We start from the raw sequence: 25,997 nt of genomic DNA on the forward strand, positions 1-25,997 counted from the left end.
CAGCATTATATTCTTCTTTAGATATGCCTCCCTCTTTCCATTTTATAAACATTTTTTTCTTCCTTTTTAGCATGTGCTTAAGTTCTGTGTTCATCCATCCTGGTTTCCTTAACTGCTTCCTATTCTTCCCTCTTTTTGGAATTGTTAACAACTGTGCTTTGAGAATTTCATTTTTCAAGATTTCCCATCCTTCCTGGACATTTTTGTCTTTAAGGATATCCAGCCATTGGATCCCTCCAATTCTCTTTCTGAATCCCTTAAAATCTGCCTTTCTGAAATCTAACCTTGACGTCTGAGTCTTCACAGGTCTTCCGCCTCTAGTTATCCAAAATTCTAAAATAGCATGGTCGCTACCTCCTAGGGTCCCAGCCACTTTTACCTCCTCAACCATTTCCTCCCTGTTTATAAGGATTAGATCCAAGGTAGCAGTTCCCCTTGTTTTCTCCCTTACCTTTTGGAAGATAAAGTTGTCAGCAAGAGAGGATAAGAATTTCCTTGACCTGTTAGTTTTGCCTGAGAGAGATTCCCAACAAATGTCTGGATAGTTGAAATCTCCCATGACAACTATGTCATATTTTTTGGAGAACTTGGCCATTTGATGCATAAAGAGTTCATCCATAGCTTCAGCTTGCACAGGCGGCCTGTAGTAAATGCCTACAATGGTGTCCTTTCCATTGTTCTGTCCTTGTATTCTTACCCAAACAGTTTCCACAGAACTCCCAGTCTCTGAAGCTTCAATCTCTGTGCAGATATACGCGTTTCTAACATACATGATTAGAGTTGATTAGATTATACATACATGATTAGAGCATGATTAGAGTTGAGCGAATGTGTTCGGAATCGGTCGCCGAATGTGAATTTGCCAAATTAGCGCCATATTGGTACCCTATTTGTGACGAATTTATGTTTGATGATCGGTTCCGAACATATTCGTTCATTTCTACTCCCATTGACTCCAATGACGTTTGGCGAATATTGCTAAAACAATATTTGGCGCCGCTCATAATCAGAACCGAATTGTGAAAAATTCACTCAACTGTAATCATGATAAGTAAGAGTCAGTGTGAATGGCTTCGCACATCCCAGTCCATTGGCCACAACTGTGCTGCATGGGATCGAGAGGTCCTCACCTAATGATGTCTGCCAGTCTTCTTTTCATTAATGACGTCCTTGTTGCGGCGTGATGCACATGTGATATCGTGCAAGGCTGGCTAATCAAAAGAAGACCCGTAGACGCTGACAGGTAGGATGTAAAATGGGGCACGCCCATGTAGCAGCCGTAGACCCTGTTGTGGCCGACGTGCGAATAAATTGGCACCAACTCTAGAGAAACATTATCACATCAAAGGGTCTTGATAGCTGAGGGATAATAAATAAGGATAACTATAATATACCACTATACACACAGAGCTATATCCTGGCAAGAATAGGTTTATTACAGAAAGGAACATACAAGTCCTCCATCTCGAGTCCCACCATACAGGTATCCTGCGAGTCACACGATAGGGCTGGTCTTCCAAGTCACCATCAGCTCCTCATCCATTATCAGTAGTCTTAATTATTAGCTGGTTTGCCATATTGCACATTCAGTTGGTACATTCTGGGTAATACTAGTGCAAGCCTGGTCCTGTACTGCCATGTAAACCCTTCAAGGAGTGCAACATACTTCAGTAGACCTAGCTTCACAGCAGAACCACACGCCGAGGACCACAACACACAGCCCACTATAAACTAGTCAGATATGCCCCCATGTAGTGCTAAGATGCATGAAGAATGGTAAATTATATCCCAGAACACACATCAACTCACAAAGAGGAAAAGCTCCACATCACTTCCTCATGGGTGGATCAACTTAAGCTAGGCTCCTCCCCTTGAGCCTTGCCCTCGAGGTTCCCAGCTCTGGCTACGGTGGTTGGAACATGGATTTATAGGGGTACCGCTCTCATATCTCTGATGACCTATATACAAGACCCAGCCGCTACATACATACACGCACTGCAATCACATCTCCTTTTTATATACATGACTACAATGGTTGTAGGAGCATTTGGAAACTTCACAGGTGTTGATAGAAATTCAGTCTTCATAGAATCACATCTTGCTTTATGTTCTGACTTGGAACTTTCCAGCCTTGGTCATGTATTTAATTCCTTTGAAGGGTTTGTACTTCTCACCATACATGTCCAACCTGTTCACCTTCAAGCCTACAGGGGGTGGCATACACAGAGGAATTAAAGGAATGAAGTTCGCTTTAGATAATGGTCAATTAACAAATACCAATATTAGACAAGACCATGTGTGACTCTCATTTTGCCATACAGGAGAACCAACAGCCTCAAACAGGAGGAGGGGAGCTTGCCATGCTTAAACCCCTTAAGGGTGAGTGCACACAGTGCGGATTCACCTGCGGATTTTTCTGTGCGGATTTGCAGGTAAAACCATAGGTAAAGTGACCTGCGGATTGACACCTGGACAATGGAACAGGTGTCAAACCGCTGCAGAATCCGCAGAAAGAATTGACATGCTGCGGATTTAAAACCACAGCAAATCCGCGCGGAAAAATCCGCAGCATGTGCACTGCGGTTTTTAAATCCCATTGGCTAACATGGTACTGTACACCACCTGCGGAACTGCTGCGAATTCGCAGGGCTAAATACGTTGCGGATCCGCAGCAGAATCCGCAGCGTGTGCACATAGCCTTAGGACCAGGAAATTTTCGTTTTTGTGTTTTCCTTTTTTCCTCCCCTTATTCAAAGAGCCATAACTTTTTTTTTTTTAAAGGCCAATATAGCCATGTGAGGACTTGTTTTGTGGGTGACGAGTTGTACTTTTGAATGATACCAGCTATCTGATCATATTACATACGGGGGAAAAAAATCAAAGTGTGTCAAAGTAGCAAAAAAAAAAAGTGAAATTCTGTAATTTTTTTTTTTAATTTACAGCATTTATTTTAAGGTAAAAATGACCTGGCATTATGATTCTCTGACTCAGTACAATTATGCAGATACCAAACATGAATAGTTTTTGTTTTATGTCAGTGGTGAAAAAAAAAATTCTGAAATTTGTAGTAAAAAATGTTGCTTGTGTTGCCATTTTCAGACAGTCGCAATGTTTTCTTTTTTTGGGACTGTTTGAGGATTTATATTTTGCACTCTGAGGTGAGATTTTTCCTGATACCATTTTGGGATAGATACGATGTTTTGATCACCTGTTATTAGAATCATAGAATCATAGAATCGTAGAGTTGGAAGGGACCTCCTGGGCCATCTGGTCCAACCCCCTGCTCAAAGCAGGATTCGCTAAATCATCCCAGTCAGATGTCTGTCCAGCCTCTGTTTGAAGACTTCCATTGAAGGAGAACTCACCACTTCTCGTGGCAGCCTGTTCCACTCATTGATCACTCTAACTGTCAAAAACTTTTTTCTAATATCTAATCTGTGTCTCCTCCCATTCAGTTTCATCCCATTGCTTCTAGTCTTTCCTTGTGCAAATGAGAATAAAGTTGATCCTTCTACAATGTGACAGCCCTTTAGATATTTGTAGACAGCTATTAAGTCTCCTCTCAGTCTTCTCTTTTGCAAACTAAACATTCCCAAATCCTGCAACCTTTCCTCATAAGACAGGGTTTGCAGACCGGTCACCATTCTGGTCGCTCTTTTCTGAACTTGCTCCAGTTTGTTGATGTCTTTTTTAAAATGTGGTGCCCAAAACTGGACACAATATTCCAGATGAGGTCTGACCAAAGAGGAGTAGAGGGAAATAATGACTTCACGTGATCTAGACTGTATGCTTCTGTTAATACATCCTAGAATTGCATTTGCCTTTTTTGCTGCTGCATCACACTGTTGACTCATATTCAGTCTGTGATCTATTAGTATACCCAAGTCTTTTTCACATGTGCTGTCACTTAGCCCTATTCCTCCCATTCTATATATGCTTTTTCCATTTTTATTGCCCAGATGTAGTACTTTGCATTTCTCCCTGTTAAAAACCATTCTGTTAGTTGCTGCCCACTTCTCCAGTTTATTTAAATCTTTTTGAATCCTCTCTCTCTCTTCTCTAGTATTAGCTATCCCTCCTAGCTTTGTGTCATCAGCAAATTTAATCAGTTTACCCTCAATTCCTTCATCTAAATCGTTGATAAAGATGTTGAACAATACAGGGCCCAGGACAGAGCCCTGTGGTACCCCACTTGAGACATTCTTCCAACTGGATGTGCAGCCATTTACGACCACTCTTTGGGTCCGATCACTAAGCCAGTTATGAATCCACCTAACAGTTGCCTTGTCCATTCCATACTTAATCATTTTTTCAATAAGGATTGTATGAGAGACTTTGTCAAATGCTTTGCTGAAGTCAAGATATACTATATCTACAGCATTTCCTTGATCCACCCAATCAGTGATACCGTCATAGAAGGAAATTAAGTTAGTCTGACATGACTTATTAGTTACAAACCCATGCTGACTCTGTTTAATCACTTCATTCTTATCCAGGTATTGACATACGTGTTGTTTAATAATTTGTTCAAAGATCTTTCCTGGTATAGAAGTCAGACTCACCGGCCTATAGTTACCTGGGTCCACCTTCTTCCCCTTTTTGAAGATAGGAACAACATTTGCTCTTCTCCAGTCTTCTGGCACTTCTCCTGTTCTCCAAGAATTTTCAAAGATTATAGAGAGGGGTTCAAAAATTTCTTCTGCTATCTCCTTCAGTACTCTGGGGTGTAATTCATCTGGACCTGGAGACTTGAATTCATTTAGGCTAGCTAAGTGTTTCCTCACTATCTTTCTGTTTATAGATATCCTGGATTCTTCTATTCCCTTAATAGGACAGTGAATAACAGTTGATGTTACATTTCCTTTCTGAGAGAAAACAGATGCAAAATAGGAATTTAAAAGTTCAGCCTTCTCAACATCCTGTCTTACCATTTCATCATTTTCATCCTGTAAAAATCCTATAGCATCTTTGACTTTTCTTTTACTTTTGACATATCCCCAAAATCCTTTATTATTGCTTTTGACATCTCTTGCAAGCCTCAATTCATTTTCAGCTTTAGAGAATCTGATTTGTGCCCTGCAGGTTCTGCAGACAGCATTATATTCTTCTTTAGATATGCCTCCCTCTTTCCATTTTATAAACATTTTTTTCTTCCTTTTTAGCATGTGCTTAAGTTCTGTGTTCATCCATCCTGGTTTCCTTAACTGCTTCCTATTCTTCCCTCTTTTCGGAATTGTTAACAACTGTGCTTTGAGAATTTCATTTTTCAAGATTTCCCATCCTTCCTGGACATTTTTGTCTTTAAGGATATCCAGCCATTGGATCCCTCCAATTCTCTTTCTGAATCCCTTAAAATCTGCCTTTCTGAAATCTAACCTTGATGTCTGAGTCTTCACAGGTCTTCCGCCTCTAGTTATCCAAAATTCTAAAATAGCATGGTCGCTACCTCCTAGGGTCCCAGCCACTTTTACCTCCTCAACCATTTCCTCCCTGTTTATAAGGATTAGATCCAAGGTAGCAGTTCCCCTTGTTTTCTCCCTTACCTTTTGGAAGATAAAGTTGTCAGCAAGAGAGGATAAGAATTTCCTTGACCTGTTAGTTTTGCCTGAGAGAGATTCCCAACAAATGTCTGGATAGTTGAAATCTCCCATGACAACTATGTCATATTTTTTGGAGAACTTGGCCATTTGATGCATAAAGAGTTCATCCATAGCTTCAGCTTGCACAGGCGGCCTGTAGTAAATGCCTACAATGGTGTCCTTTCCATTGTTCAGTCCTTGTATTCTTACCCAAACAGTTTCCACAGAACTCCCAGTCTCTGAAGCTTCAATCTCTGTGCAGATATACGCGTTTCTAACATACAATGCGACACCCCCTCCTCGTTTATCAAGTCTGTTTCTTGCAAATAAGTTGTATCCTTCTAGTCTTGTATTCCAATCATGTGTATTGTCCCACCAAGTTTCAGTGATTCCAATGACATCATATTTCTTTTCCTGTGTTAGTAGTTCCAATTCTCCTTGTTTGTTGCCCATGCTTTGTGCATTAGTATAGAAACATTTTAGTTTGTGATTGGTTTCTGTTTCTCCAATATTTTTATTAATTAGATTCTTTCGTCTTTGTTCTTCCTTTCCACTTCTAATAGCAGAGTTCTCAATAGCATTTGTCAGGTGTATGGCTTTTTCTGGTCTTTTGCTTCCCTTCCCATGTTGTTCTAGTTTAAAGCTCTCCTTACAAGTGTAGCAAGGCGACTTCCAAATACATGCTTTCCAGTCTTCGTAAGGTGCACCCCATCTCTAGCAAGTAGTCCATCGTATAAGTAGTTCACTCCGTGATCCAGAAATCCAAATCGTTGCTGACGGCACCATCGACGTAGCCAGTTATTCACCTGCAGAATCTTATTCCACCTCCTTGTTCCATGGCCATCCACTGGAAGGATGGAAGAGAAGACCACCTGCGCTCCCAGTTCTTTCACTTTCTTGCCTAAGTCTTCAAAGTCTCTGCAGATGGTTTCCAGGTCGTTTCTTGCGGTGTCATTTGTCCCCACATGTAGTAGCAGGAATGGGTAGTCATCTGTAGGTCTGAAGAGTCCTGATATCCTGTCAGACACATCTTTAATTTTTGCACCTGGAAGACAACACATTTCTCTTGAAGTTATATCCGGTCTGCAGATAGCGGCCTCTGTTCCTCTCAGCAGGGAATCCCCCATGACCACCACTCTCCGTTTCTTCTTCACAACATTTTTCTTTCTCCATCCAGGAGGACTCTGAAGGCGTACAAGGTTGCTGCTTGTTGGCAAAGTCTTATCCTGATGTATTTCTTCATTGTTTTCCTGCGTGAGAGCCTGGTACTGGTTTCTGAGCAGTATGGGTGCTGACTGCCTCCTGATCCTCCTGCTTCTCTGGGTCACATGTCTCCATTCCTCTGTTTCTTCAGGTGCACTTCGAATTTCTTCTCTTTCTGTAACATGAAGAGATAATTCTGCTCTGTCCAAGAACTCTTCACCTTCCTTAATGATCTTCAACGTAGCTAACCTCTCTTCGAGATTTTCCAACTTTTCCTCCAACAGGGACACAAGCTTGCATTTGTGGCATGTGAAGTTTGGCTTTTCCACTGGTAAGTCTGTGAACATGTAGCAAGAAATGCAGCTCACCAAATGGCTCCTGGCCTCTTCCATCTTGAGATTTCTTAAAAACGATGAAAGATGAGCCCAAATTCGCGCGCCGATAGGCGCGCGGTTTTTCCGATTTCCTCTTTTTCGATTTCCAGTGATCGTTGAGCTCGCGGAGACTCTTCACTTATCCCAGAAGGCACTGGGAATATGCAAATGATCTCCTCAAGACTCTTCCCCTGGTTTTCCGATTTCCTCTTTTCAGCTGCAACGGCCAAAACCCAGTGATCGTTGAGCTCGCGGAGACTCTTCACTTATCCCAGAAGGCACTGGGAATATGCAAATGATCTCCTCAAGACTCTTCCCCTGGTTTTCCGATTTCCTCTTTTCAGCTGCAACGGCCAAAACCCAGTGATCGTTGAGCTCGCGGAGACTCTTCACTTATCCCAGAAGGCACTGGGAATATGCAAATGATCTCCTCAAGACTCTTCCCCTGGTTTTCCGATTTCCTCTTTTCAGCTGCAACGGCCAAAACCCAGTGATCGTTGAGCTCGCGGAGACTCTTCACTTATCCCAGAAGGCACTGGGAATATGCAAATGATCTCCTCAAGACTCTTCCCCTAGATTTTTTTTCTGTTGTTGCATCGGCCAAAAAACTACAATTCTGGCAGTATGATTTTTTTTTTTCTTTTTACGCCGTTTACTGATCATATTAATTTATTTTATATTTTTGATAGAACGGATGTTTACGAACGCGGCGATATCAAATATGTGTATTATTTTTTCAATGGGGGAAAAGTGGGGTGATTTGAACTTTTATACATTTTTCAAATTTTTTAAAACTTTTACTGTATTTTTTTAGTCCCCTTTGTGGTCATCTTAAAGATACGGGCTTGGCGTGCCAGCCCACATCAAAGACGGGGAGTCTGCCATAAGTTGCTAAGGGGTTAAAGCTTTCCACAAAGCTCAGCTGTTTTTGGAACTTAATTCTCCCCACTCTCTCCTCCCATTTATGATGGTCGTCCTAAATTGCTAAATTGGGGCTCATTGGATTAATATCATTAATGTTGTTATTCAGAATAACCAACTTTTATTATACATGAAAAAACTAATTAAAAAACAAACAAATAGCAGGGTTTTTTATTATGGAACAACTTTAAAATGTGTTAGTGTCCTTTTTTACGGAATTTTTCAAGTCTTAAAACAGAAATCAATCGGAAAAAAAATACTTGTTGCCTTTTGAGGAAAAAGGTCTCTGACCCATAAAGAAAAAAAAAAAAAATCACAAACCAAAACACATTGGCGGACATTTATTACTGCGGCTATGCAAAAGAACTGGATTGGGCTTTGTAATTTAACATGCCCAGTCTTATTTTTTTCTTCTCCCGAGAGGGGAGTCAGGGAGCCCCCATATATACGTGAGATGGCCACGAGATTTGTGTTGGAATTTTTGCAGAAAGTAGGTAAGAACATTTTTGGGGGGAGAGGTGTAGTGTCACCCAGACTGTACCTGAGATGGCGAGCTGCTGGATCTTGAAGTTAAGGTTAAGTGTTGGGTTCTCATCAGGTTTCGAGCAGCCGGCTTGGAGGATCATGGTTCCCTTCAGGCTTGGTAACTTCTGAGGATTAATCTTTCCCACCTCCCATGACAATAGCTAGGAGACCAGACGTAATAATGAGATCATTACACACAACACATGACATCTCGATGGTCAGGAATATTGCACAACCCACCTTGGTGACGGGATCAAATACGTAAGTGCCTTGGGATGGGGTCAATGTCATGTTCAGGACGCCTTTCGGCATCTGACCGGTTACAGTCACACCCTCCACGGTCTTGCCCATACTCTGCTTGGGTCCTAGGGTGACTTCAAAACGTCCAGAGCTGCTTCCTTCCCGAAAACTGATCCCATGCTTGACGTAGACTGGAATGGCCACAAGGCTACAACACAAGACCAATCAAATGCCGCACAATGAGACGACCCGGCAGAATGTAGGAGCGCTAAATAAGTCGCGAGTGCACGTCTGACCATAAGGACTGAACAGATCATGGCCGGGAGAGTCATTTTAAAAAAGGGGTTATCCAGGATTACAATACACAGCTTCTTTCTTCCGAAAAAGCGCCACAATTGTTTATAGGTGGAGTCTGGTATTGCAGCTCAGTCTCATGAAGATAAATGGGGCTAAGATGTAATACCATACATCACCCGTAGACAGGGGTCACACTGTTTTTGGAAGAAAGCAGCCATGTTTTGTTTTTAAACCCTGGACTGCACCTTTAAAAATCCAATTTAGACCTCTAGGACCAGTATTGATCTAGAGACTGAAGGCTCAGCAGCTCTGGTGTAGCACTGTATCCCCTGCACAGTGCGGCTCCTGGCGACCATTGGGTACAGGGAACTGCAACCAGTCACCATTCACTGCAGATCCCTGGCACAGTTGGCAGCTGGGATGCCGCCACGGCGCAGGGAATGCCGCAATGGTGCAGGGAATGCCGCAATGGTGCAGGGAATGCCTGGTGAAAAGGATGCAAAGCGACACAAGTGCTACATCCCCTTCATTCTCAGGAACAGAAAGGTCCCAGAGGTCTAGCTAGATACTTTAGAAGATGGGAATACCTCTTTAATTTACATCTACTATATTATAGCTGGGGGGGAAGCCTTTCTGAGAATAAACCATTTTTACACTTCTTACTTCTGGGCGCTGACATGATAAGACAGCAGTCGGAAGTTCCCATCTGGAGGAATAAAGGACAAGATCCGTTCCGATTCCCAGCGCTTAAAGCGCACACAGGGGTGGAAGCTCACGTCGTCCAAAAGACGAGGATTCTGCAAAATCATAAAATCAAGATATTTAAATAACATTATATATATATATATATATAGGAATGGTAGTAAAAGTAAATAATTGCCTAAATATTTCATGGGTTATCCACGCTCTCAGAATTTTTTTTTTACATAAATGCATGTAACTGGATAAAGAATCATTTTTGATTGGATTTGTGTTCTCTATCACTGGCTGCAGAATGAGTTAACTGAGAATCCATCAGTCACCTCAGTATGACTGGCTGAAGAAGAGATTGTAACTCTGTCTTTTTTTGAGCTGCTCTCAGCTGATTTATTACCACAGACCGAATCAAAGTTGGCCACTTCTCTTTTGCAGACCGGGAACACAAATAATGGGCGAGCCCTGTAATGAAACATCTGTGGGGTAACCTATCAGTATGCCGAGGCCTCAGCTGTCTGTAGACTGAAGAACGGTACATCACCAATCCCCAGTTCAAGACCAGGCCATATTCCCTTGTTCCAGATAAGGCACAATTTAGGTTTTTTTTCGTACATGCGATTTAAACAGCTAAAGAAAATTTCTCGTTGAGATATTCAAGTATTTTTTGCATCTTTTTCTCTGCAACACATAGAGCTCAATTTTTATGTCAATGTCATTTTGTCATCTTTTTTGCTGATATTAATGAAAAATTAAAGGAAATAATCGTTTGTATTTCACATTTCTTATGACCACGCAGGACCACTAACATACATTTAAAACTGTTACCCATACAGTAAAAAATGTTTATCTATATTGGACAAGTTTTTATGTTTTTTTTTTTACAAGGACGGGGCTACTAACAGCAATTTAGATTGAAAGTGACATTTTCTTTTACTGTTATTTTTAATTCACTTTATACATTGAACCCCTCAAAAGGTCGACACAATTAAATATTGAAATATTTTTTATTTTTATCTTATTTCCCCTGTAACTAGTGCTGGTATATTAGCCCCAGTTACAGGGGAAAAGCAGCCCGCTGACTGCATAGCAGAGCTGTCTTGACCTGCAGCTCCTGCTCCTTCACTATATACAGCGATCATATGTCTGCTCTGTATGGAGGACGTGCCGTCAACACTTCCTATTACTGTGTTCATTTACTGTGTACACTTCGATTGAGAAGGCACAGACGGTAATAAACCGCCTCTGCCTTCTCTATGGAGACTCCGGTTATCTCTGACAGCTGGATCTATGCTTCCGCAGCTACCCGATCTTATACAGTATAGCTGGACTTCTGTGCAGTGATGTTTTAGAGTAGGAGCCGGACCGCCAGGACGTTAAAAGTCTATGTGTGGTCCAGAAGGAGTTAAGGAGATCGGCAAGTATGAAGAAAACAACAAATTAGCTCCCTCCGGGAAGGAGAGAAAAAGAGAAAACTCCCCCTGGTGCCACATAACAGCTGTAGCAAGTGCTTCTCATTCAGCCAACCGGATGAAGGGCAAGTACCCCAAAACTGCTGTTTGTAGATGGGTGCCTAGCTTGGCTAAAATCTCATGTTGCATATCCGGTTAAAAGGCTCAGTCATTGGCTTACCAGGACATCCTTAATAGATGGTGCTAGCGAGATTAAGCATTCTCCTTAAAAGAGATAATCTGCAAATTGGGGGCTCTAAATTTGTGTCCCTTACTAAGTAACCTACCATAAAAGACAACGTTAAATCCGGCATCCCACTCAGCTTTACACAGGCATCTATGACACCCTGAATCTCTGCAGCCACCGTACAACCTGTAGAGAAGGAGGGAAAAAAACTAATTAAACATCAGCGACGATGTGTACAGCTTTCCTGATAACATTGGTGAAAATGCCGTGCTCATAAATCCCTCGAGCTCCTGAAGAAGCCTCATCTCCTGAAGAAGCGTTCAAACCCCTTTGACATTGTCCTTAGAATCTTGTGCCAGGTTTTTTTTTTTTATTTAAATGCTGGAAAAGAAATTTGAGAAATTTGCTAAAAAAATGTTTTTTGCTTTAGTAGCCATTTTCCGAAACCCGTAATGTTTTCATTTTTTGGGATATGGGGCTGTGTAAGGGTGTTATTGTTTTATTTTTAATGGCACAAAATGGGAGTGTGTTTTGAACTTTTTTTTTTTTTTTTTTCATATTTTGAAAACAGGTTGACATTTAACAGCTTGGCAGCCGCATGCGGAGCTCCGCTCATGGCTGTTAGAGGCACATGATGGTCGAATAAATCAGCCATCATCTGCCGGGAAAGATGTAGGCTCGGCGTATGAGCTTGCATCACAGTCAGGGACATGACATATGACGCACATGTTCGTTATATGTCATGAAGAGGTTAATGTAATCTTAGAAATATCTGTGACTTATTAGAATTCCATTCTGAATGGATTTTACCTTAAAAGCGAAGATCTACCTTTTAACTTTGTGTCATTTTAGGTCCATCATACTGTATGGACTCATTAAAAAAACATTTTAGTGGTGAAAGCTCATGGGTTTTTTTTTGAGGTGGGGGTACAAATCTCCAAATCCTATGCAGAAGTAGAGGATATAGACACCTCTGTAGGCATCATTTTTTACTTAAATGTATGTATTTTTTTTTAAAAAGTTATTGCATTAGGGGTTTATTACATATTGGGTACAGATTTTTATCTACAGCCTCTATGAATCACAGTACATAGCAGAATGGTTTACCAATGAATCCATCAGTCTGCTTGTCTTACAACAAGGCTTGTAGCTCTTATCTTTATTCTCCTGAACCATCTTCTAAGCTGATTAATGGCCAGATGAAAGTTGAACTTTGATTTGGTCATAAATCTACTAAGAAAATGATTCAGGAGAAGAGAGATAAGGGCCACAGAAAGAGATGAGAAATTTACACTGCCCTGGTCTTGTTCCCCAATACAGTTGGTCTTCACATTCGCACCCAGCAGCTTTATAAGGCCCTGGAACATCATGGCGCAATGCTCGTCAAGACATTGTGCAAGGCCTAGTCATTAGGCCTTTTGTAACTTTGTGACGTTGCAAGCAACAGTGAACGCCACAGACAACCAGGGCTGAAGATGCCGAGGGCAAAAGTGAATTCTGGCTGCCAAAGTTGACCGATATGAACGAGTTACAGACGTTGTCGTCAGACGAGCTCACTGGCTGATTCACTGGCAGCTCATTTTGTTATGTACAGTGATACATAGAGGCTGTAGAAGAGAAACGGTCCAAAATTTTTAACGCAACCCTATTGAAAATTTTATCGTCAGCCAAAAACACACGCAGTTAGGTCAAAAAATTACCTAAATCAATCCAAATACTCTAAGTGATAAACCTTTCAACCGTTTTAGTCACTACTTTGAGAATTTTAGTGCATACTGTTTTTATTAATGGGGTTAATGTATAACGGTAAACAGTAGGCTTCAGCTAGAAGGTTGCAGGTAGCTTCAATTTTAGGTTACTGTATACCTTTGGGGGGGATATGGACATCCAAATGTGACCTTGTAGTTATTTATATTGTTTAGTCCCAGAGACCCTTTTTAGTTCTGTAGGTTTTTCTATATTTCTCTTCAGTTTAATAGACTCTTATACCAGTTTACCGGCCACATTATATATTATCTGAGGACTTATACCTATACGTTTACCTGATTTATCAATGATGGCGTCTATCTCTTCTATTACATCAAAGTAGGCCTCATTGTTGGTATATTTCACCCCTGTTCTTCTCCATGGAACTACTGAGAGTTGTCCTGTCGGGAGCTGGTCGCCCACATTTGAGCTGCCTGAAAACAAAGGCAGATACAATTCAAGAATCAATGGCTTCCTGTTAAAGGGATTGTCTATTTTTCTGGTAACTGCAGAAGAAACCCTAAAGAGGGCTGAGCATTGGGCTGACAGATAATTCTCCCATCTCAACCACCACACATACGCATGCTCGGTTTCTCCGAGTGTGCATGTTAAGGTCCCACTGCTCTATTCAATGACTATGGGTCTGTCGGAAAATGCTCGACGGCCCCATAGGCAATGAATGGAGCAGCCGTCAAGCATTCTAAGGGGAATAAAAATGTTCCGTTCTGTAGATGGGTGCGGTTCCCAGCAGTCGGACCCCCACAGGTCAATAACTTATCACTTATTCTGTGGATAGGTGACAACCCCCTAAGTACGTGTAAGGCCCCATGTATCGATATATAGTTCTGAGAAGATTACCTGTAATGGTGTTCACCACACTTCGTAGGATGGTTGGAGGTTTGATTAGCTCCTTTAGGATGTTTGATTCAGTGGCAAGTGGGAATCCATTATCCAACATCTCCTCAAGGACCTCGTAGACCACCACGACATTTTCCTTAATGACAGCTTCCGAGCAGGACCCAAAGTAATCCTAACGGGAAGAATAGGGCTAACAATCTATGTGGAATAAACTAATGACTTTTGGATTTTCTTGTCTAATTTTACCATTTTTGCCAACGATAAATAGCATTAAAGGCTTCTCGCCACTTTCCATAACAGTCTGACGCTAATTTTTAAAGGTAATCTGTGACACTGAATGCTACGTCAGATCTGCTGGCAGTATGTTATAAAGCAAGAAGGGCCGAGCAGATTGATATATGAGTTTATGGGAAAATATTCCCATACCCCTTTCTATGCTTAGGAGTCCAATGGGCGGTACTAATCAGTGATTGACAGCCTTCCTTCCATTAGTGTGCAGGGATATCCATCACTCGCTGATTAGATCCACCCACTGGACTCCTAAGCATGGTAACAGCGGAGATGGTAATCAATAAAATACAAGTTATGCTAAATCTTTGATAGCTTGAGAAAGTCAAGGCTGGATTATTTTGAGACTGCAAATTTATGTGGTCCCCACAGAATGATTCACAGAAGGGGATCAAAATTAAGACCTGGGCCCTCTCAACTGAGCCGTGGCAGGTAATATTATTAGGGCACTGTATGACAAAATTTCTTTGTTATCGTATAACTTTGTTATGTGAGCATTTCGGTTGCACTCTCTGTGCACTGTATGGCGGTAATGTTGTAAATTTTGTACTGTATATTGTAAAGTATATTTTTTCGTATTTTACCTCTAGTCTGAGCTAGACTTCTATCACTCTCCTTCCTTACAAAATAAGGAAAGATCCCAGCACAATGTGTTTCCCCGGAGCCTCAAGTTTTTTCCGCCATGAAAAAAAAAAACACCGCAACCCCACGTGACGGCAAACCCCACATGACTGAACAGTCTCAAATATCTTTTGCAATCAAGTCAGCAGAACGTAAATTCCTAGCATCTGTGTAACGATATTAAACTAACGGGAATAACAGAGAAGTCATCAAGAATAAAGTCATACCTGAAATGTGTCGACCACGCGGTGAAGGAACTCGATCGCAAAAAGTGGCGGCACCTCAGTTTGGATGACGGCCACAAAAAAGATGGCGTGCCTATAAACACTGAGTAAGTAGTGGTGAGGAGTCGGGATGATCGGGGGAACATTTTCCGCCTCGGACGCCCTTTCTTGTGCCTCAAAAAAGTAGTCACAGACGGAACGGGATACGATGCTCTTCCAGTGTTTCTCTAAGAAGATGTCACCCGAAGGGTTAATGAGGAACAAGCTGTGAATCATGGTTGGCGATGGACAACTTTGGAAGAGAAATGATATTTTGGGGACCCTGGGGAGAAAATACAAAAAAATACTTTTAATTTTAGTCAAATACCGTAATTTAGGGTAAAGTCATATAGAAAAAAAAGTCTTATATCCCCCAAATTAACTCTGTGTCAACATATCCAAAGTTTTCCGGAAAAGAAAAACTTCTCTAAAAACTTCTCAAAGAAGGGGCTTCCATTTGAAAAAACTCAGTGTTTAAAGAACCCCGTCTTCACAGTCTTTGGGATCATGGCAAAACACCATTTGGTAACAAACAATATGGCTACCATTATAGTCCCCACCTTTCCTGTGGACTCCCAAATAAACGATGCGAGGCCACAATAATATGCACACATGCCCTTCAAGGCTGGAGGAAAGCTAGGAGACGTGCACCTGATATTCACAACAATCACATGCGAATGGGGCCTGGGAGTAGTAATGGCAGCCATTTTTGTTGTCACTAACAGCCATGCTGTGTAATTTTCTGCATCCTGCAGTATTTGTGTACCGTGACTTTACATAAAAGCTGTAGGTTTCTGCTGGTGTCCGGCAGCTCTGCCTGCGCTTACTCTAGTCCTAAACTGCTCTGTAAGGCAGGAGTCACACACAAGGTGGAGACGGACCGTATTGTACGGCCGTAATACGCATAAATGGCCCCTAAATAGTGCTCCGTATGTCATCCGTTGTAAGGGTGTGGCCGCGTATTTCTCCCATGTAAGCATCCGTATGTAATCCGTATGGCATCCGTATACCGAGATTTTCTCGCAGGCTTGCAAAACGGACATATAATGGAGCCCAATGACAGGTTCTCAAATCCAAACGAAAAAATAGATCTAGACACATAGAATACATATATATATATACACACATGTCATTGAGACACATATATCTATATATATTTATAGTTCATAGAGTTCTTCATAGCAGAATAGCCGCTAATTCAGTTTCTGACTTTTTTCCCACGGTCATTAGTTCATTCACAGATCAGCCGGGGACTCCCAGCAGCCTCAGTGACGTCAGCGGGAGTCCCCGGCTGATCTGTGAATGAACTAATGACCGTGGGAAAAAAGTCAGAAACTTTCCCACGGTAATTAGATCATCTACAGGCAGCCATTGAGGCTGCGCAGAGCTGAATCAATTCATTTTGTAGTAGATTACAGTGAGGCTGGTCGCATTAGCACCGGTCCTCATTGTAAACTATTTAACCCCTTCTGATGGATTGCAGCGTGGGACATGACTGAACAGCGGAGAGGTAAGGATATTGGTGATTTTTTATGTTATTTTTGTTGCAGGTCATGGTTTTATTTTGGATTACCAGGCTAATAAAAATGTGTCAAAAACTTGGTGTATTTATTTCATTAAAAGACTTTTTAATTAATGTCTGTGTGTGGTTTTTAACTCTTTCTTAGTATAGGGTTAATAATGGATCGGTGTCTTATTGAAACCTCTCCATTATTAATCGGCTTAATGTCATCTTACAATCGAATGGTGACATAAACCTTTGTTATATTAACCCATTTGCCACCGCTACAGGGCAATGGGAATAGAGAGGACAAGTGCCAGAATTGGCACATCTTATAGATGCGCCATTTATCAGGTGTCTGGGGGCAGATTTTTGTAGCCGGGGGGGGGGGCCCAAAAACAATGGTCCCTCTCATGGCTATTAAAATCTGCCCTCACTCACCTGCTTTACCTCTCTGGTTGACAAATGACAGCGGGAGCCCACGCATTTTTTTTTTACAACAAATTAACCCCTTAAATTAACTCCTACACCTCCCACATTTTGCACACAAACCCTCATCTAATTATTAGTCAGGGACATATAAAAAAAAACAAAACATGAAATGGTTTACTGTATGTAAAGCACGTGTCATTTCATGTCGGGTTGGGAAATGATTTGACAGAAGCCGGCAATTGAATTGGCGGCTATTCTGCTATGAAGAACTCTATGAACTATAAATATATATATATATGTGTCTCAATATATATATATATATATATATATATATATTCTATGTGTCTAGATCTAGTCCTTCGTTTCTTTATTAACCCCTTTCTGTCACATGACGTACTATCCCGTCCATGTGCCCTGGGACTTAATTCCCAGGGACGGGATAGTACGTCACAGCAATCAGCGGCGCCCACGTGGTGAGCGCCGCTGATTGCAGCCGGGTGTCAGCTGATTATGACAGCTGACACGCGGCACAATGTGTTAGGGGCGGTCACGGACCACCCCCGACACGTTAACCCCTTGCACACCGCGATCAAACACGATTGAGGTGTACCTGGGGTTAAAGGGAAGCATCGGCAGGGAGGGGGCTCCCTCCAAGCTTCCCTGAGCCCCCCACAGCAGCGCAATGTGCAGCGCTGCTGCGGGGGGCACCAACCCTGCAGGTCCCCGAATCCAAGATGGCGACGGGGACCTTCAGGGGCCTGCAGGGAGCTGGCTTCCTCACTGCCTGCAAAGCGCAGGCATGAGGAAGCCTGTGTAGTGCCTGTGACAGATCGCTGATCTGTCACAGTGATCTGTGATGTGACAGATCAGTGATCTGTCACATGACAGGTACAGTATGTCCCCCCTGGGACAATGTAATAAAGTTAAGAAAAAAAAAGGGTAAAAATAATTAAAAAAAAAAAATAAATAAAAAAAAAAAAAATCGCTAAATAAATTTAAAAAAAAAAAAAAATTTCCCTAATAAATTCATTTTTTTGAAATAATAAAAAAAATAAAAATAAAAGTACACATATTTGGTATCGCGGCGTCCGTAACGACCCACCCTATAAAACTGTCCCATTAGTTAACCCCTTTAGCGAACCCCTTAAAAAATAAAAAACGAAGCAAAAAATAATGATTTATTATCATACCGCCGAACAAAAAGTGCAATAACGCACGATAAAAAAAAAGACGCATATAAATATCCATGGTACCGCTGAAAACGTCATCTTGTCCTGCAAAAAACGAGCTGCCATACAGCATCATCAGCAAAAAAATAAAAAAGTTATAGCTCGAAGAATAAAGCGATGCAAAAATAATTATTTTTTATATAAAATTGTTTTCATTGCATAAAAGCGCCAAAACATAAAAAAAGACCTAAATGAGGTATCGCTGTAATCGTACTGACCCGAAGAATAAAACCGCTTTATCAATTTTACCGCACGCGGAACGGTGTAAACGCACCCCCCCAAAAGAAATTCATGAAATGCTGGTTTTTGTTCATTCTGCGTCCCAAAAATCGGAATAAAAAGCTATCAAAAGATGTCACGTGCCCAAACATGATACCAATAAAAGCATCAACTCATCACGCAAAAAATAAGACCTCACATGACTCGGTGGGTCAAAATATGGAAAAATTATAGCTCTCAATATGTGGTGATGTAAAAACTATTTTTACAATAAAAAGCGTCTTTTAGCGTGTGACAGCCGCCAAACATAAAAACCGCCATAAATAGTAAATCAAACCCCATGTTATCACCCCCTTAGTTAGGGAAAAATAATAAAATTAAAAAAATGTATTTATTTCCATTTTCCCGTTAGGGTTAGGGGTGTGTTGGGGTTAGGGTTGGAGTTAGAATTGGGGGTTTCCACTGTTTGGGCACATCAGGTGCTCTCCAAACGCAACATGATCTGATCTCAATTCCAGCCAATTCTGCGTTGAAAAAGTCAAATGGTGCTCCTTCCCTTCCAAGCTCTGCCATGCGCCCAAACAGTGTTTTACCCCCACATATGGGGTATTAGCTTACTCAGGGCAAATTGCAAAACAACTTTTGGGGTCCAATTTCTCCTGTTACCCTTAGGAAAATAAAAAATTGGGGGCAAAAACATCATTTTTGTGGAAAAAAATGATTTTTTTATTTTCACGCCCGGGCGTTATAAACTTCTGTGAAGCACTTGGGGGTTCAAAGTGCTCACCACACATGTAGATAAGTTCCGTGGGGGGTGTAGTTTCCAAAATGGGGTCACTTGTGGGGAGTTTAAATAGTTTAGGTACATCAGGGGCTCTCCAAACGCACATGACACCCGCAGACCATTCCATCAAAGTCTTCATTCCAAAACGTCACTACTTCCTGTCCGAGCCCCAAAGTGTGCCCATACATTAGTTTTCTCCCATATATGGGGTATCAGCGTACTCAGAACAAATTGGACAACAACTTTTGTGGTCCAATTTCTCCTGGTACCCTTAGGAAAATAAAAAATTGGGGGCAAAAATATCATTCTTGTGGAAAAAAATTATTTTTTTATTTTCACGCCCGGGCGTTATAAACTTCTGTGAACCACTGGGGGGTTCAAAGTGCTCACCACACATCTAGATAAGTTCCTTGGGGGATCTAGTTTCCAAAATGGGGTAATTTGTTGGGGGTTTCCACTGTTTTGGTACATCAGGGGCTTTCCAAAGGCAACATGGTGTCCGATCTCAATTCCAGCCAAAAACATCAAATGGCGCTGCTTCCCTTCCGAGCTCTGCCATGCGCCCAAATAGTGGTTTACCCCCACATGTGGGGTATCAGCGTACTCAGGACAAATTGTACAATAACTTTTAGGGTCCTGTTACCCTTGGAAAAATAAGAATTGAGGGTGAAAAGATCATTTTTTGTGGAAAAAATATGACTTTTTAATTGTACCGCTGTACGTTATAAACTTCTGTGAAGCCCTTGGGGGTTCAAACTTCTCACCACACATCTAGATAAGTTCCTTGGGGGGTCTAGTTTCCAAAATGGGGTCACTTGTGGGGGGTTTCCACTGTTTAGGTACATCAGGGGCTCTCCAAACGTGACATGGCATCCAATCTGAATTCCAGCCAATTTTGCATTGAAAAAGTCAAACGGCGCTCCTTCCCTTCTGAGCTCTGCCATGCGCCAAAACAGTGGTTCCCCCCCACACATCAGGTATCAGCGTACTCAGGACAAACTGCACAATAACTTTTGCAGTCCAATTTGTCCTGTTACCCTTGGTAAAATAAAAAAAATTGAACCTGAATTATTTTTTTTGTGAAGAAAAGTTAAATGTTCATATTTTTTTTAAATATACAAAATATTCCTGTGACGCACCTGAAGGGTTAATAAACTTCTTGAATGTGGTTTTGAGCACCTTAAGGGGTGCAGTTTTTAGAATGGTGTCACTTTTGGGTATTTTCCATCATATAGACCCCTCAAAGTGGCTTCAAATGTGATGTGGTCCTAAAAATAAAATGGTGTTGCAAAAATGAGAAATCGCTGGTCAACTTTTAACCCTTATAACTTCCTAACAAAAAAAATTTTGGTTCCAAAATTGTGCTGATGTAAAGTAAACATGTGGGAAATGTTATTTATTAAGTTTTTTGTGTGCCGTATCTCTGTGATTTAAGGGCATAAGTTTGAAAATTGCGAAATTTTAAATTTTTTTGCCAAATTTCCGTTTTTTTTCACAAATAAACGCAAGTTATTTGAATGAAATTTTACTACTAACATGAAGTACAATATGTCACGAGAAAACAATGTCAGAATCACCGGGATCCATGGAAGCGTTTCAGAGTTTTTACCTCATAAAGGGACAGTGGTCAGAATTATAAAAATTGGCCCGGGCATTAACGTGCAAGCCACCCTTGGGGGTTAAGGGGTTAAACCTGTCAGTGTGAGTTTACTGTATAGCGCACTGAATTGCCGGTTTTTCTAAAAGACACCTGGTGCGTATTTCTCACAAGTCACATGTGTGGTCCGTGTGTAATGCGGTTTTTTTGCGCACCCATAGACTTGCATTGGCGTATTACGGCCGTAGTACACTGACAATGGCAGCATGCTGTGATTGGCACGGACCGTAAAATATACGCAAGAAATCTACGGCTGATGGGAGCTGCCCCATAGAGAATCATTGGTCCGTGTGCAATGCGTTCTTTTAACGCCTCTCACTCGTCCATATTCCTTTCTAGTGTGACGCCGGCCTTAATGTCAAATTACCTCAGAGATCAGACTCCATTTTGTGCCTATAAAATTTCACAGATTGCCTTCATTCAGCTACTAAAAGGAAGAGCAATGAAGCACAATCGTCTTAAAAAAAAAATCTGTATAAAAATTGCACAACACTAAGGAAAAGAAAGAGATATTTTAATGCAAATTTTGTCAAATTTTATTAAAATCTAAGCCAAATAAAAGATTTGTAAAGAACTGTCCTCTTAAGCTCTTCATGGCAATTTGTTATTTTTTCTCCTTCGTTTTTTCCTTCCCTTCTTTCAAGAGTCTGTTTTTACTTTTCCGTAGATACAGCCATATGAGAGATTGTAAACACCATTCACTTTACCATATAATGTACTGGAAAAATCAAGAAAAAAAATTCCACTTACAGGGAAATGGCTAATAATAAAAAAACGCAATTCCAATATAGCTTTTTGGATTTTGTTTTACGGCGTTCATTGAGCTATAAAAGACACTCGCTAAATGATTCTGGAGATCACTACGATTATTTTGATACCAAACATGTACATTTTTTATTTTTATTGAAGCGGTACAAAAATTTCTAAAAAATAATTAAAGAAATATTTGCTTGTGCTGCCATTTTCCTGAGACCATAACGTTTTTATTTTTATGTCGATGGAGCTGGAAAAGGTTTCTTTTTTTTTTTTGCATGGCAAGCTCACGTTTGTATAGATATAATTTTTCTGCTGATCGTATTGTTTTTGCGGTGTTGTGGTGACAAAAAAAAAAATGCAATTCTTGCATTTGGATTTTTTTTTTTTCCTGCATTTAAGAATCGATTCTATTAATTTTATACCTTGTTAGGTCGGACATTTATAAACACAGCAATAAAAATATATATATTTTTTTAAATTTTTGTTTTTAATGGGGTTTATTGAAAATTTTTTTTTTTACCTTATTTTCTAGGGGACTGGAACCTGTGATCATCTGATCCCTTATAGCATATTTTGCAATATCACAGTATTGCAGTATATAGTAAAAAAAAAAACAATTCTCCTATGAAGCAGGGCTGTGGAGTCAGTAAGCCAAACCTCTGACTCCGACTCCTCAATTTCCATGACACTGACTCCAAAGCCCTGCTCTGAAGTCCACTCACAAAAAGACCAAAATTGCAGTGCCGGGTGCTTTCGCAGGCCACGGCTGTTATGACAACACATCTGTTTCCCATGATAGTGCCGCGCATATAAATGTTATATTATATTTTCTGCACCAACTACAGAGGAATTCATTTTACATAAGCGTGATTTTTTTGCATGCAATTGCCCATAACAATGCCCGAAATTGACATCCCTACAATTAAAAGTTATCCCCTATTTACTGATCGATGGCGGCCCGACCATTATGACTATCAGCGATCCTGAGAACAGGGTTCTGCAGAGGTGGGGCATAGATGCGCATGCTCGGCCACCTGCAGTCCTACAGACAATAAATGGAGCGGATATTGAGCATACGCGCCTTCGCTACATTCAAGATAAGGGATAGAGAACAAGACTCAATTGTGAGGACCTTAAAAAAAGGGACGGCCATAGTAAAAATACCCTATTAAATCTACCGTAATTAAAACACAATCAGTGGAAATATTGCCATTTTTTTTATCAATGATCAAATGCCAGATTCCATTCAAAGCCCCATAAATTCTGACAAAACCCCTTTTTGTAGACATAGGATCCATTTTCATATGCAAACATCCTGGAGAGGCTTCGATGTATGAAGGCAGCCAATTCAGTTATATCTGTAGATGCTACTGTCACAAGACTTCCTAAGAAGTACTCCGAGGAATGTCAGCGACTGTAGCAGAACAGGAAACATGATTAGAACGTTATAATACATTGGTCTAGTCCAAGGATGTCAATCGCAAACACACAGAGGCCAAAATGAAAAACTTGGGCAAAGTTGCACATCAACTAGTATATAGTATAATGGGTCCCACATAGTCCTCCATACTGAATAGTAGACCCCACAAAGTGCTCCATACAGTATAATGACCCCACATAGTGCTCCATACAGAAAAATGGACCCCACATATTGCTCCATACAGTATAATGGCCACACATAGTGCTCAATACAGTATAATGACCCCACATAGTGCTCCATACAGTATAATGAACCCACATAGTCCTCCATACAGAATAATGGACCCACATAGTCCTCCATACAGTATAATGTTCCTACATAGTCCTCCATACAGTATAATGACCTCACATAGTCCTCCATACAGAATAATGGACCCACATAGTCCTCCATACAGAATAATGGACCCACATAGTCCTCCATACAGAATAATGGACCCACATAGTCCTCCATACAGAATAATGGACCCACATAGTCCTCCATACAGAATAATGGACCCACATAGTCCTCCATACACAAAAATGGACCCACATAGTCCTCCATACACAATAATGGACCCACATAGTCCTCCATACACAATAATGGACCCACATAGTCCTCCATACACAATAATGGACCCACATAGTCCTCCATACAGTATAATGACCCAACATAGTGCTCCACACAGAAAAATGGACCCCACATATTGCTCCATACAGTATAATGGCCACACATAGTGCTCAATACAGTATAATGACCCCACATATTGCTCCATACAGTATAATGTTCCTACATAGTCCTCCATACAGTATAATGACCTCACATAGTCCTCCATACAGAATAATGGACCCACATAGTCCTCCATACAGAATAATGGACCCACATAGTCCTCCATACACAATAATGGACCCACATAGTCCTCCATACACAATAATGGACCCACATAGTCCTCCATACACAATAATGGACCCACATAGTCCTCCATACAGAAAAATAGACCCCACAGAGTCCTCCATACAGTATAATGGCCCCACATTGTGCTCCATACAGTATAATGGTCCTACGTAGTTCTCCATACAGGATAATGGCCCCACAGAGTCCTCCATACAGTATAATGGACCCACATAGTCCTCCATACAGAAAAATAGACCCCACAGAGTCCTCCATACAGTATAATGGCCCCACATAGTGCTCCATACAGTATAATGGTCCAACGTAGTTCTCCATACAGTATAATGGCCCCACAGAGTCCTCCATACAGTATAATGGCCCCACAAAGGGTTTGCGATTCTGGTGTCGCTGGCCAAATATAACCAGATTTGGTCCACGGCAAGAGATTGACATCTATGGTCTAGTTGGATCTCAGAGGGGAAACTGAGGCTTATATGTATGGGGTCAGAATTATATGACTAAAATTAATACGGTCAGATAATGCACTAAATTTAGGTAAAATCCACAACAGCAAGAGGAAAGATTATAAATGTGTACGTCTTCCCCTATAAATTATTTTACATCTATTACATAATTTCCTCACGCCTCTTCGAGGCCTTACAACGCTTCCGTACATTACTTAATGCCTTTGTATTGCTACATAATGACCAAACGGTAATAAGAGGCCATGGGGTCAAGCGGTCGACCATAGTGCCCAATCCGCACATGCTACAATGGTGGATATATATATATATATATATATATATATATATATATATATACACTGTATATATATAGATATATGCACCCAAAACAGTGTGTATATGGGTCATGTACAAGGTATAAGCCGGATTCGGAGCGATCAGTGTTGTGTAGGTAGTATGTAGCAGCATATGGCCACCCAAACCCCTTCCTCAATTTTGGGACACTGCAAGGTGCCATTATAATAATGCAGTAAGGACGGTTTGTATGGAGAGATATGGCTGATCCTACCTTACACAGGTCTCCGGTACATTGGCTCTAATGTCAGCCTCATTCAGTGCAGCTCCTTCCTCTGTGGTATCATATGATGCTTCCTCCCATCAGGCAGCTCAGCTGACCTCCTCCTCCTCCTCCTCCCACAGTAACAGCAGCATTGTGTGTGCAGGGGAGGAGGAGACTGCCTCACTGCAAGGAGGATCTGTAGCACTCACTGCTCAGCCTGTGTCATGGTACTACTGTTCCAAAATGTCTGCACATTGGCCATGCATTTACAGCCTTCCTTGTCATGGAGGCAGTGAGATAACTATAAGCGCCTTGTAAGTCCAGGGCCCAGAGGACAGGCTTTATTACAGCAACACAAGAGGTTTCCATAGGCATAAACCCTGGCAACAAGACACCTTGTGTGCTAGTCCATTTCCAACCCCCCCCCCCAACTTCGAAAGTTAGGAAAGGGGGACACATACTGTGGCGCTAGTAACATGACGGCAATTTTTATTTTAGGCTTAGTCATTTCCCTAACCATTTTTTTTTATGGATCAACACAGAAATATTACCAATGAAGCCCATTAGTGTTCCCCACACAGTACCGCTTTCACGGCCCCAACAGTGCCCCCATACGGTATGATGCCTGACAGTGCGTTCCCTCTCAGAGAGTAATATGTTCACATAGCATGGTGCCCCCACTTTTCCCACCATACAGTATGATGCCCAATTCCCCCACGTACAGTATGAATCTCTCACAAAGTATAATGCCCCCACACATACGATACCCCCACAGAGTATTATTCTCCCACAAACCACCCGCA

General features: G+C 41.3%; 1 protein-coding gene across 1 annotated transcript; it reads right to left on the reverse strand.

The window, feature by feature from the left end:
• Positions 1–1,415: 1,415 nt before the first annotated feature.
• AP3M2 (adaptor related protein complex 3 subunit mu 2) lies at positions 1,416–25,404 on the reverse strand. The gene is made up of 9 exons (XM_073588870.1): positions 25,204–25,404; positions 15,211–15,529; positions 14,075–14,246; positions 13,513–13,650; positions 11,571–11,656; positions 9,803–9,936; positions 8,843–9,050; positions 8,619–8,763; positions 1,416–2,204 (listed from the first exon to the last, which is right to left on the reverse strand). The coding sequence occupies exons 2-9, from the start codon at positions 15,481–15,483 to the stop codon at positions 2,104–2,106; spliced, it is 1,257 nt and encodes a 418-aa protein (XP_073444971.1). The 5' UTR covers positions 15,484–15,529; positions 25,204–25,404; the 3' UTR covers positions 1,416–2,103.
• Positions 25,405–25,997: the final 593 nt, after the last annotated feature.

The sequence above is a fragment of the Dendrobates tinctorius genome, unplaced genomic scaffold, assembly GCF_039654945.1.
Source record: "Dendrobates tinctorius isolate UK_male_01 unplaced genomic scaffold, ASM3965494v1 ptg000104l, whole genome shotgun sequence".
NCBI classification, from domain to species: Eukaryota; Metazoa; Chordata; class Amphibia; order Anura; family Dendrobatidae; genus Dendrobates; species Dendrobates tinctorius.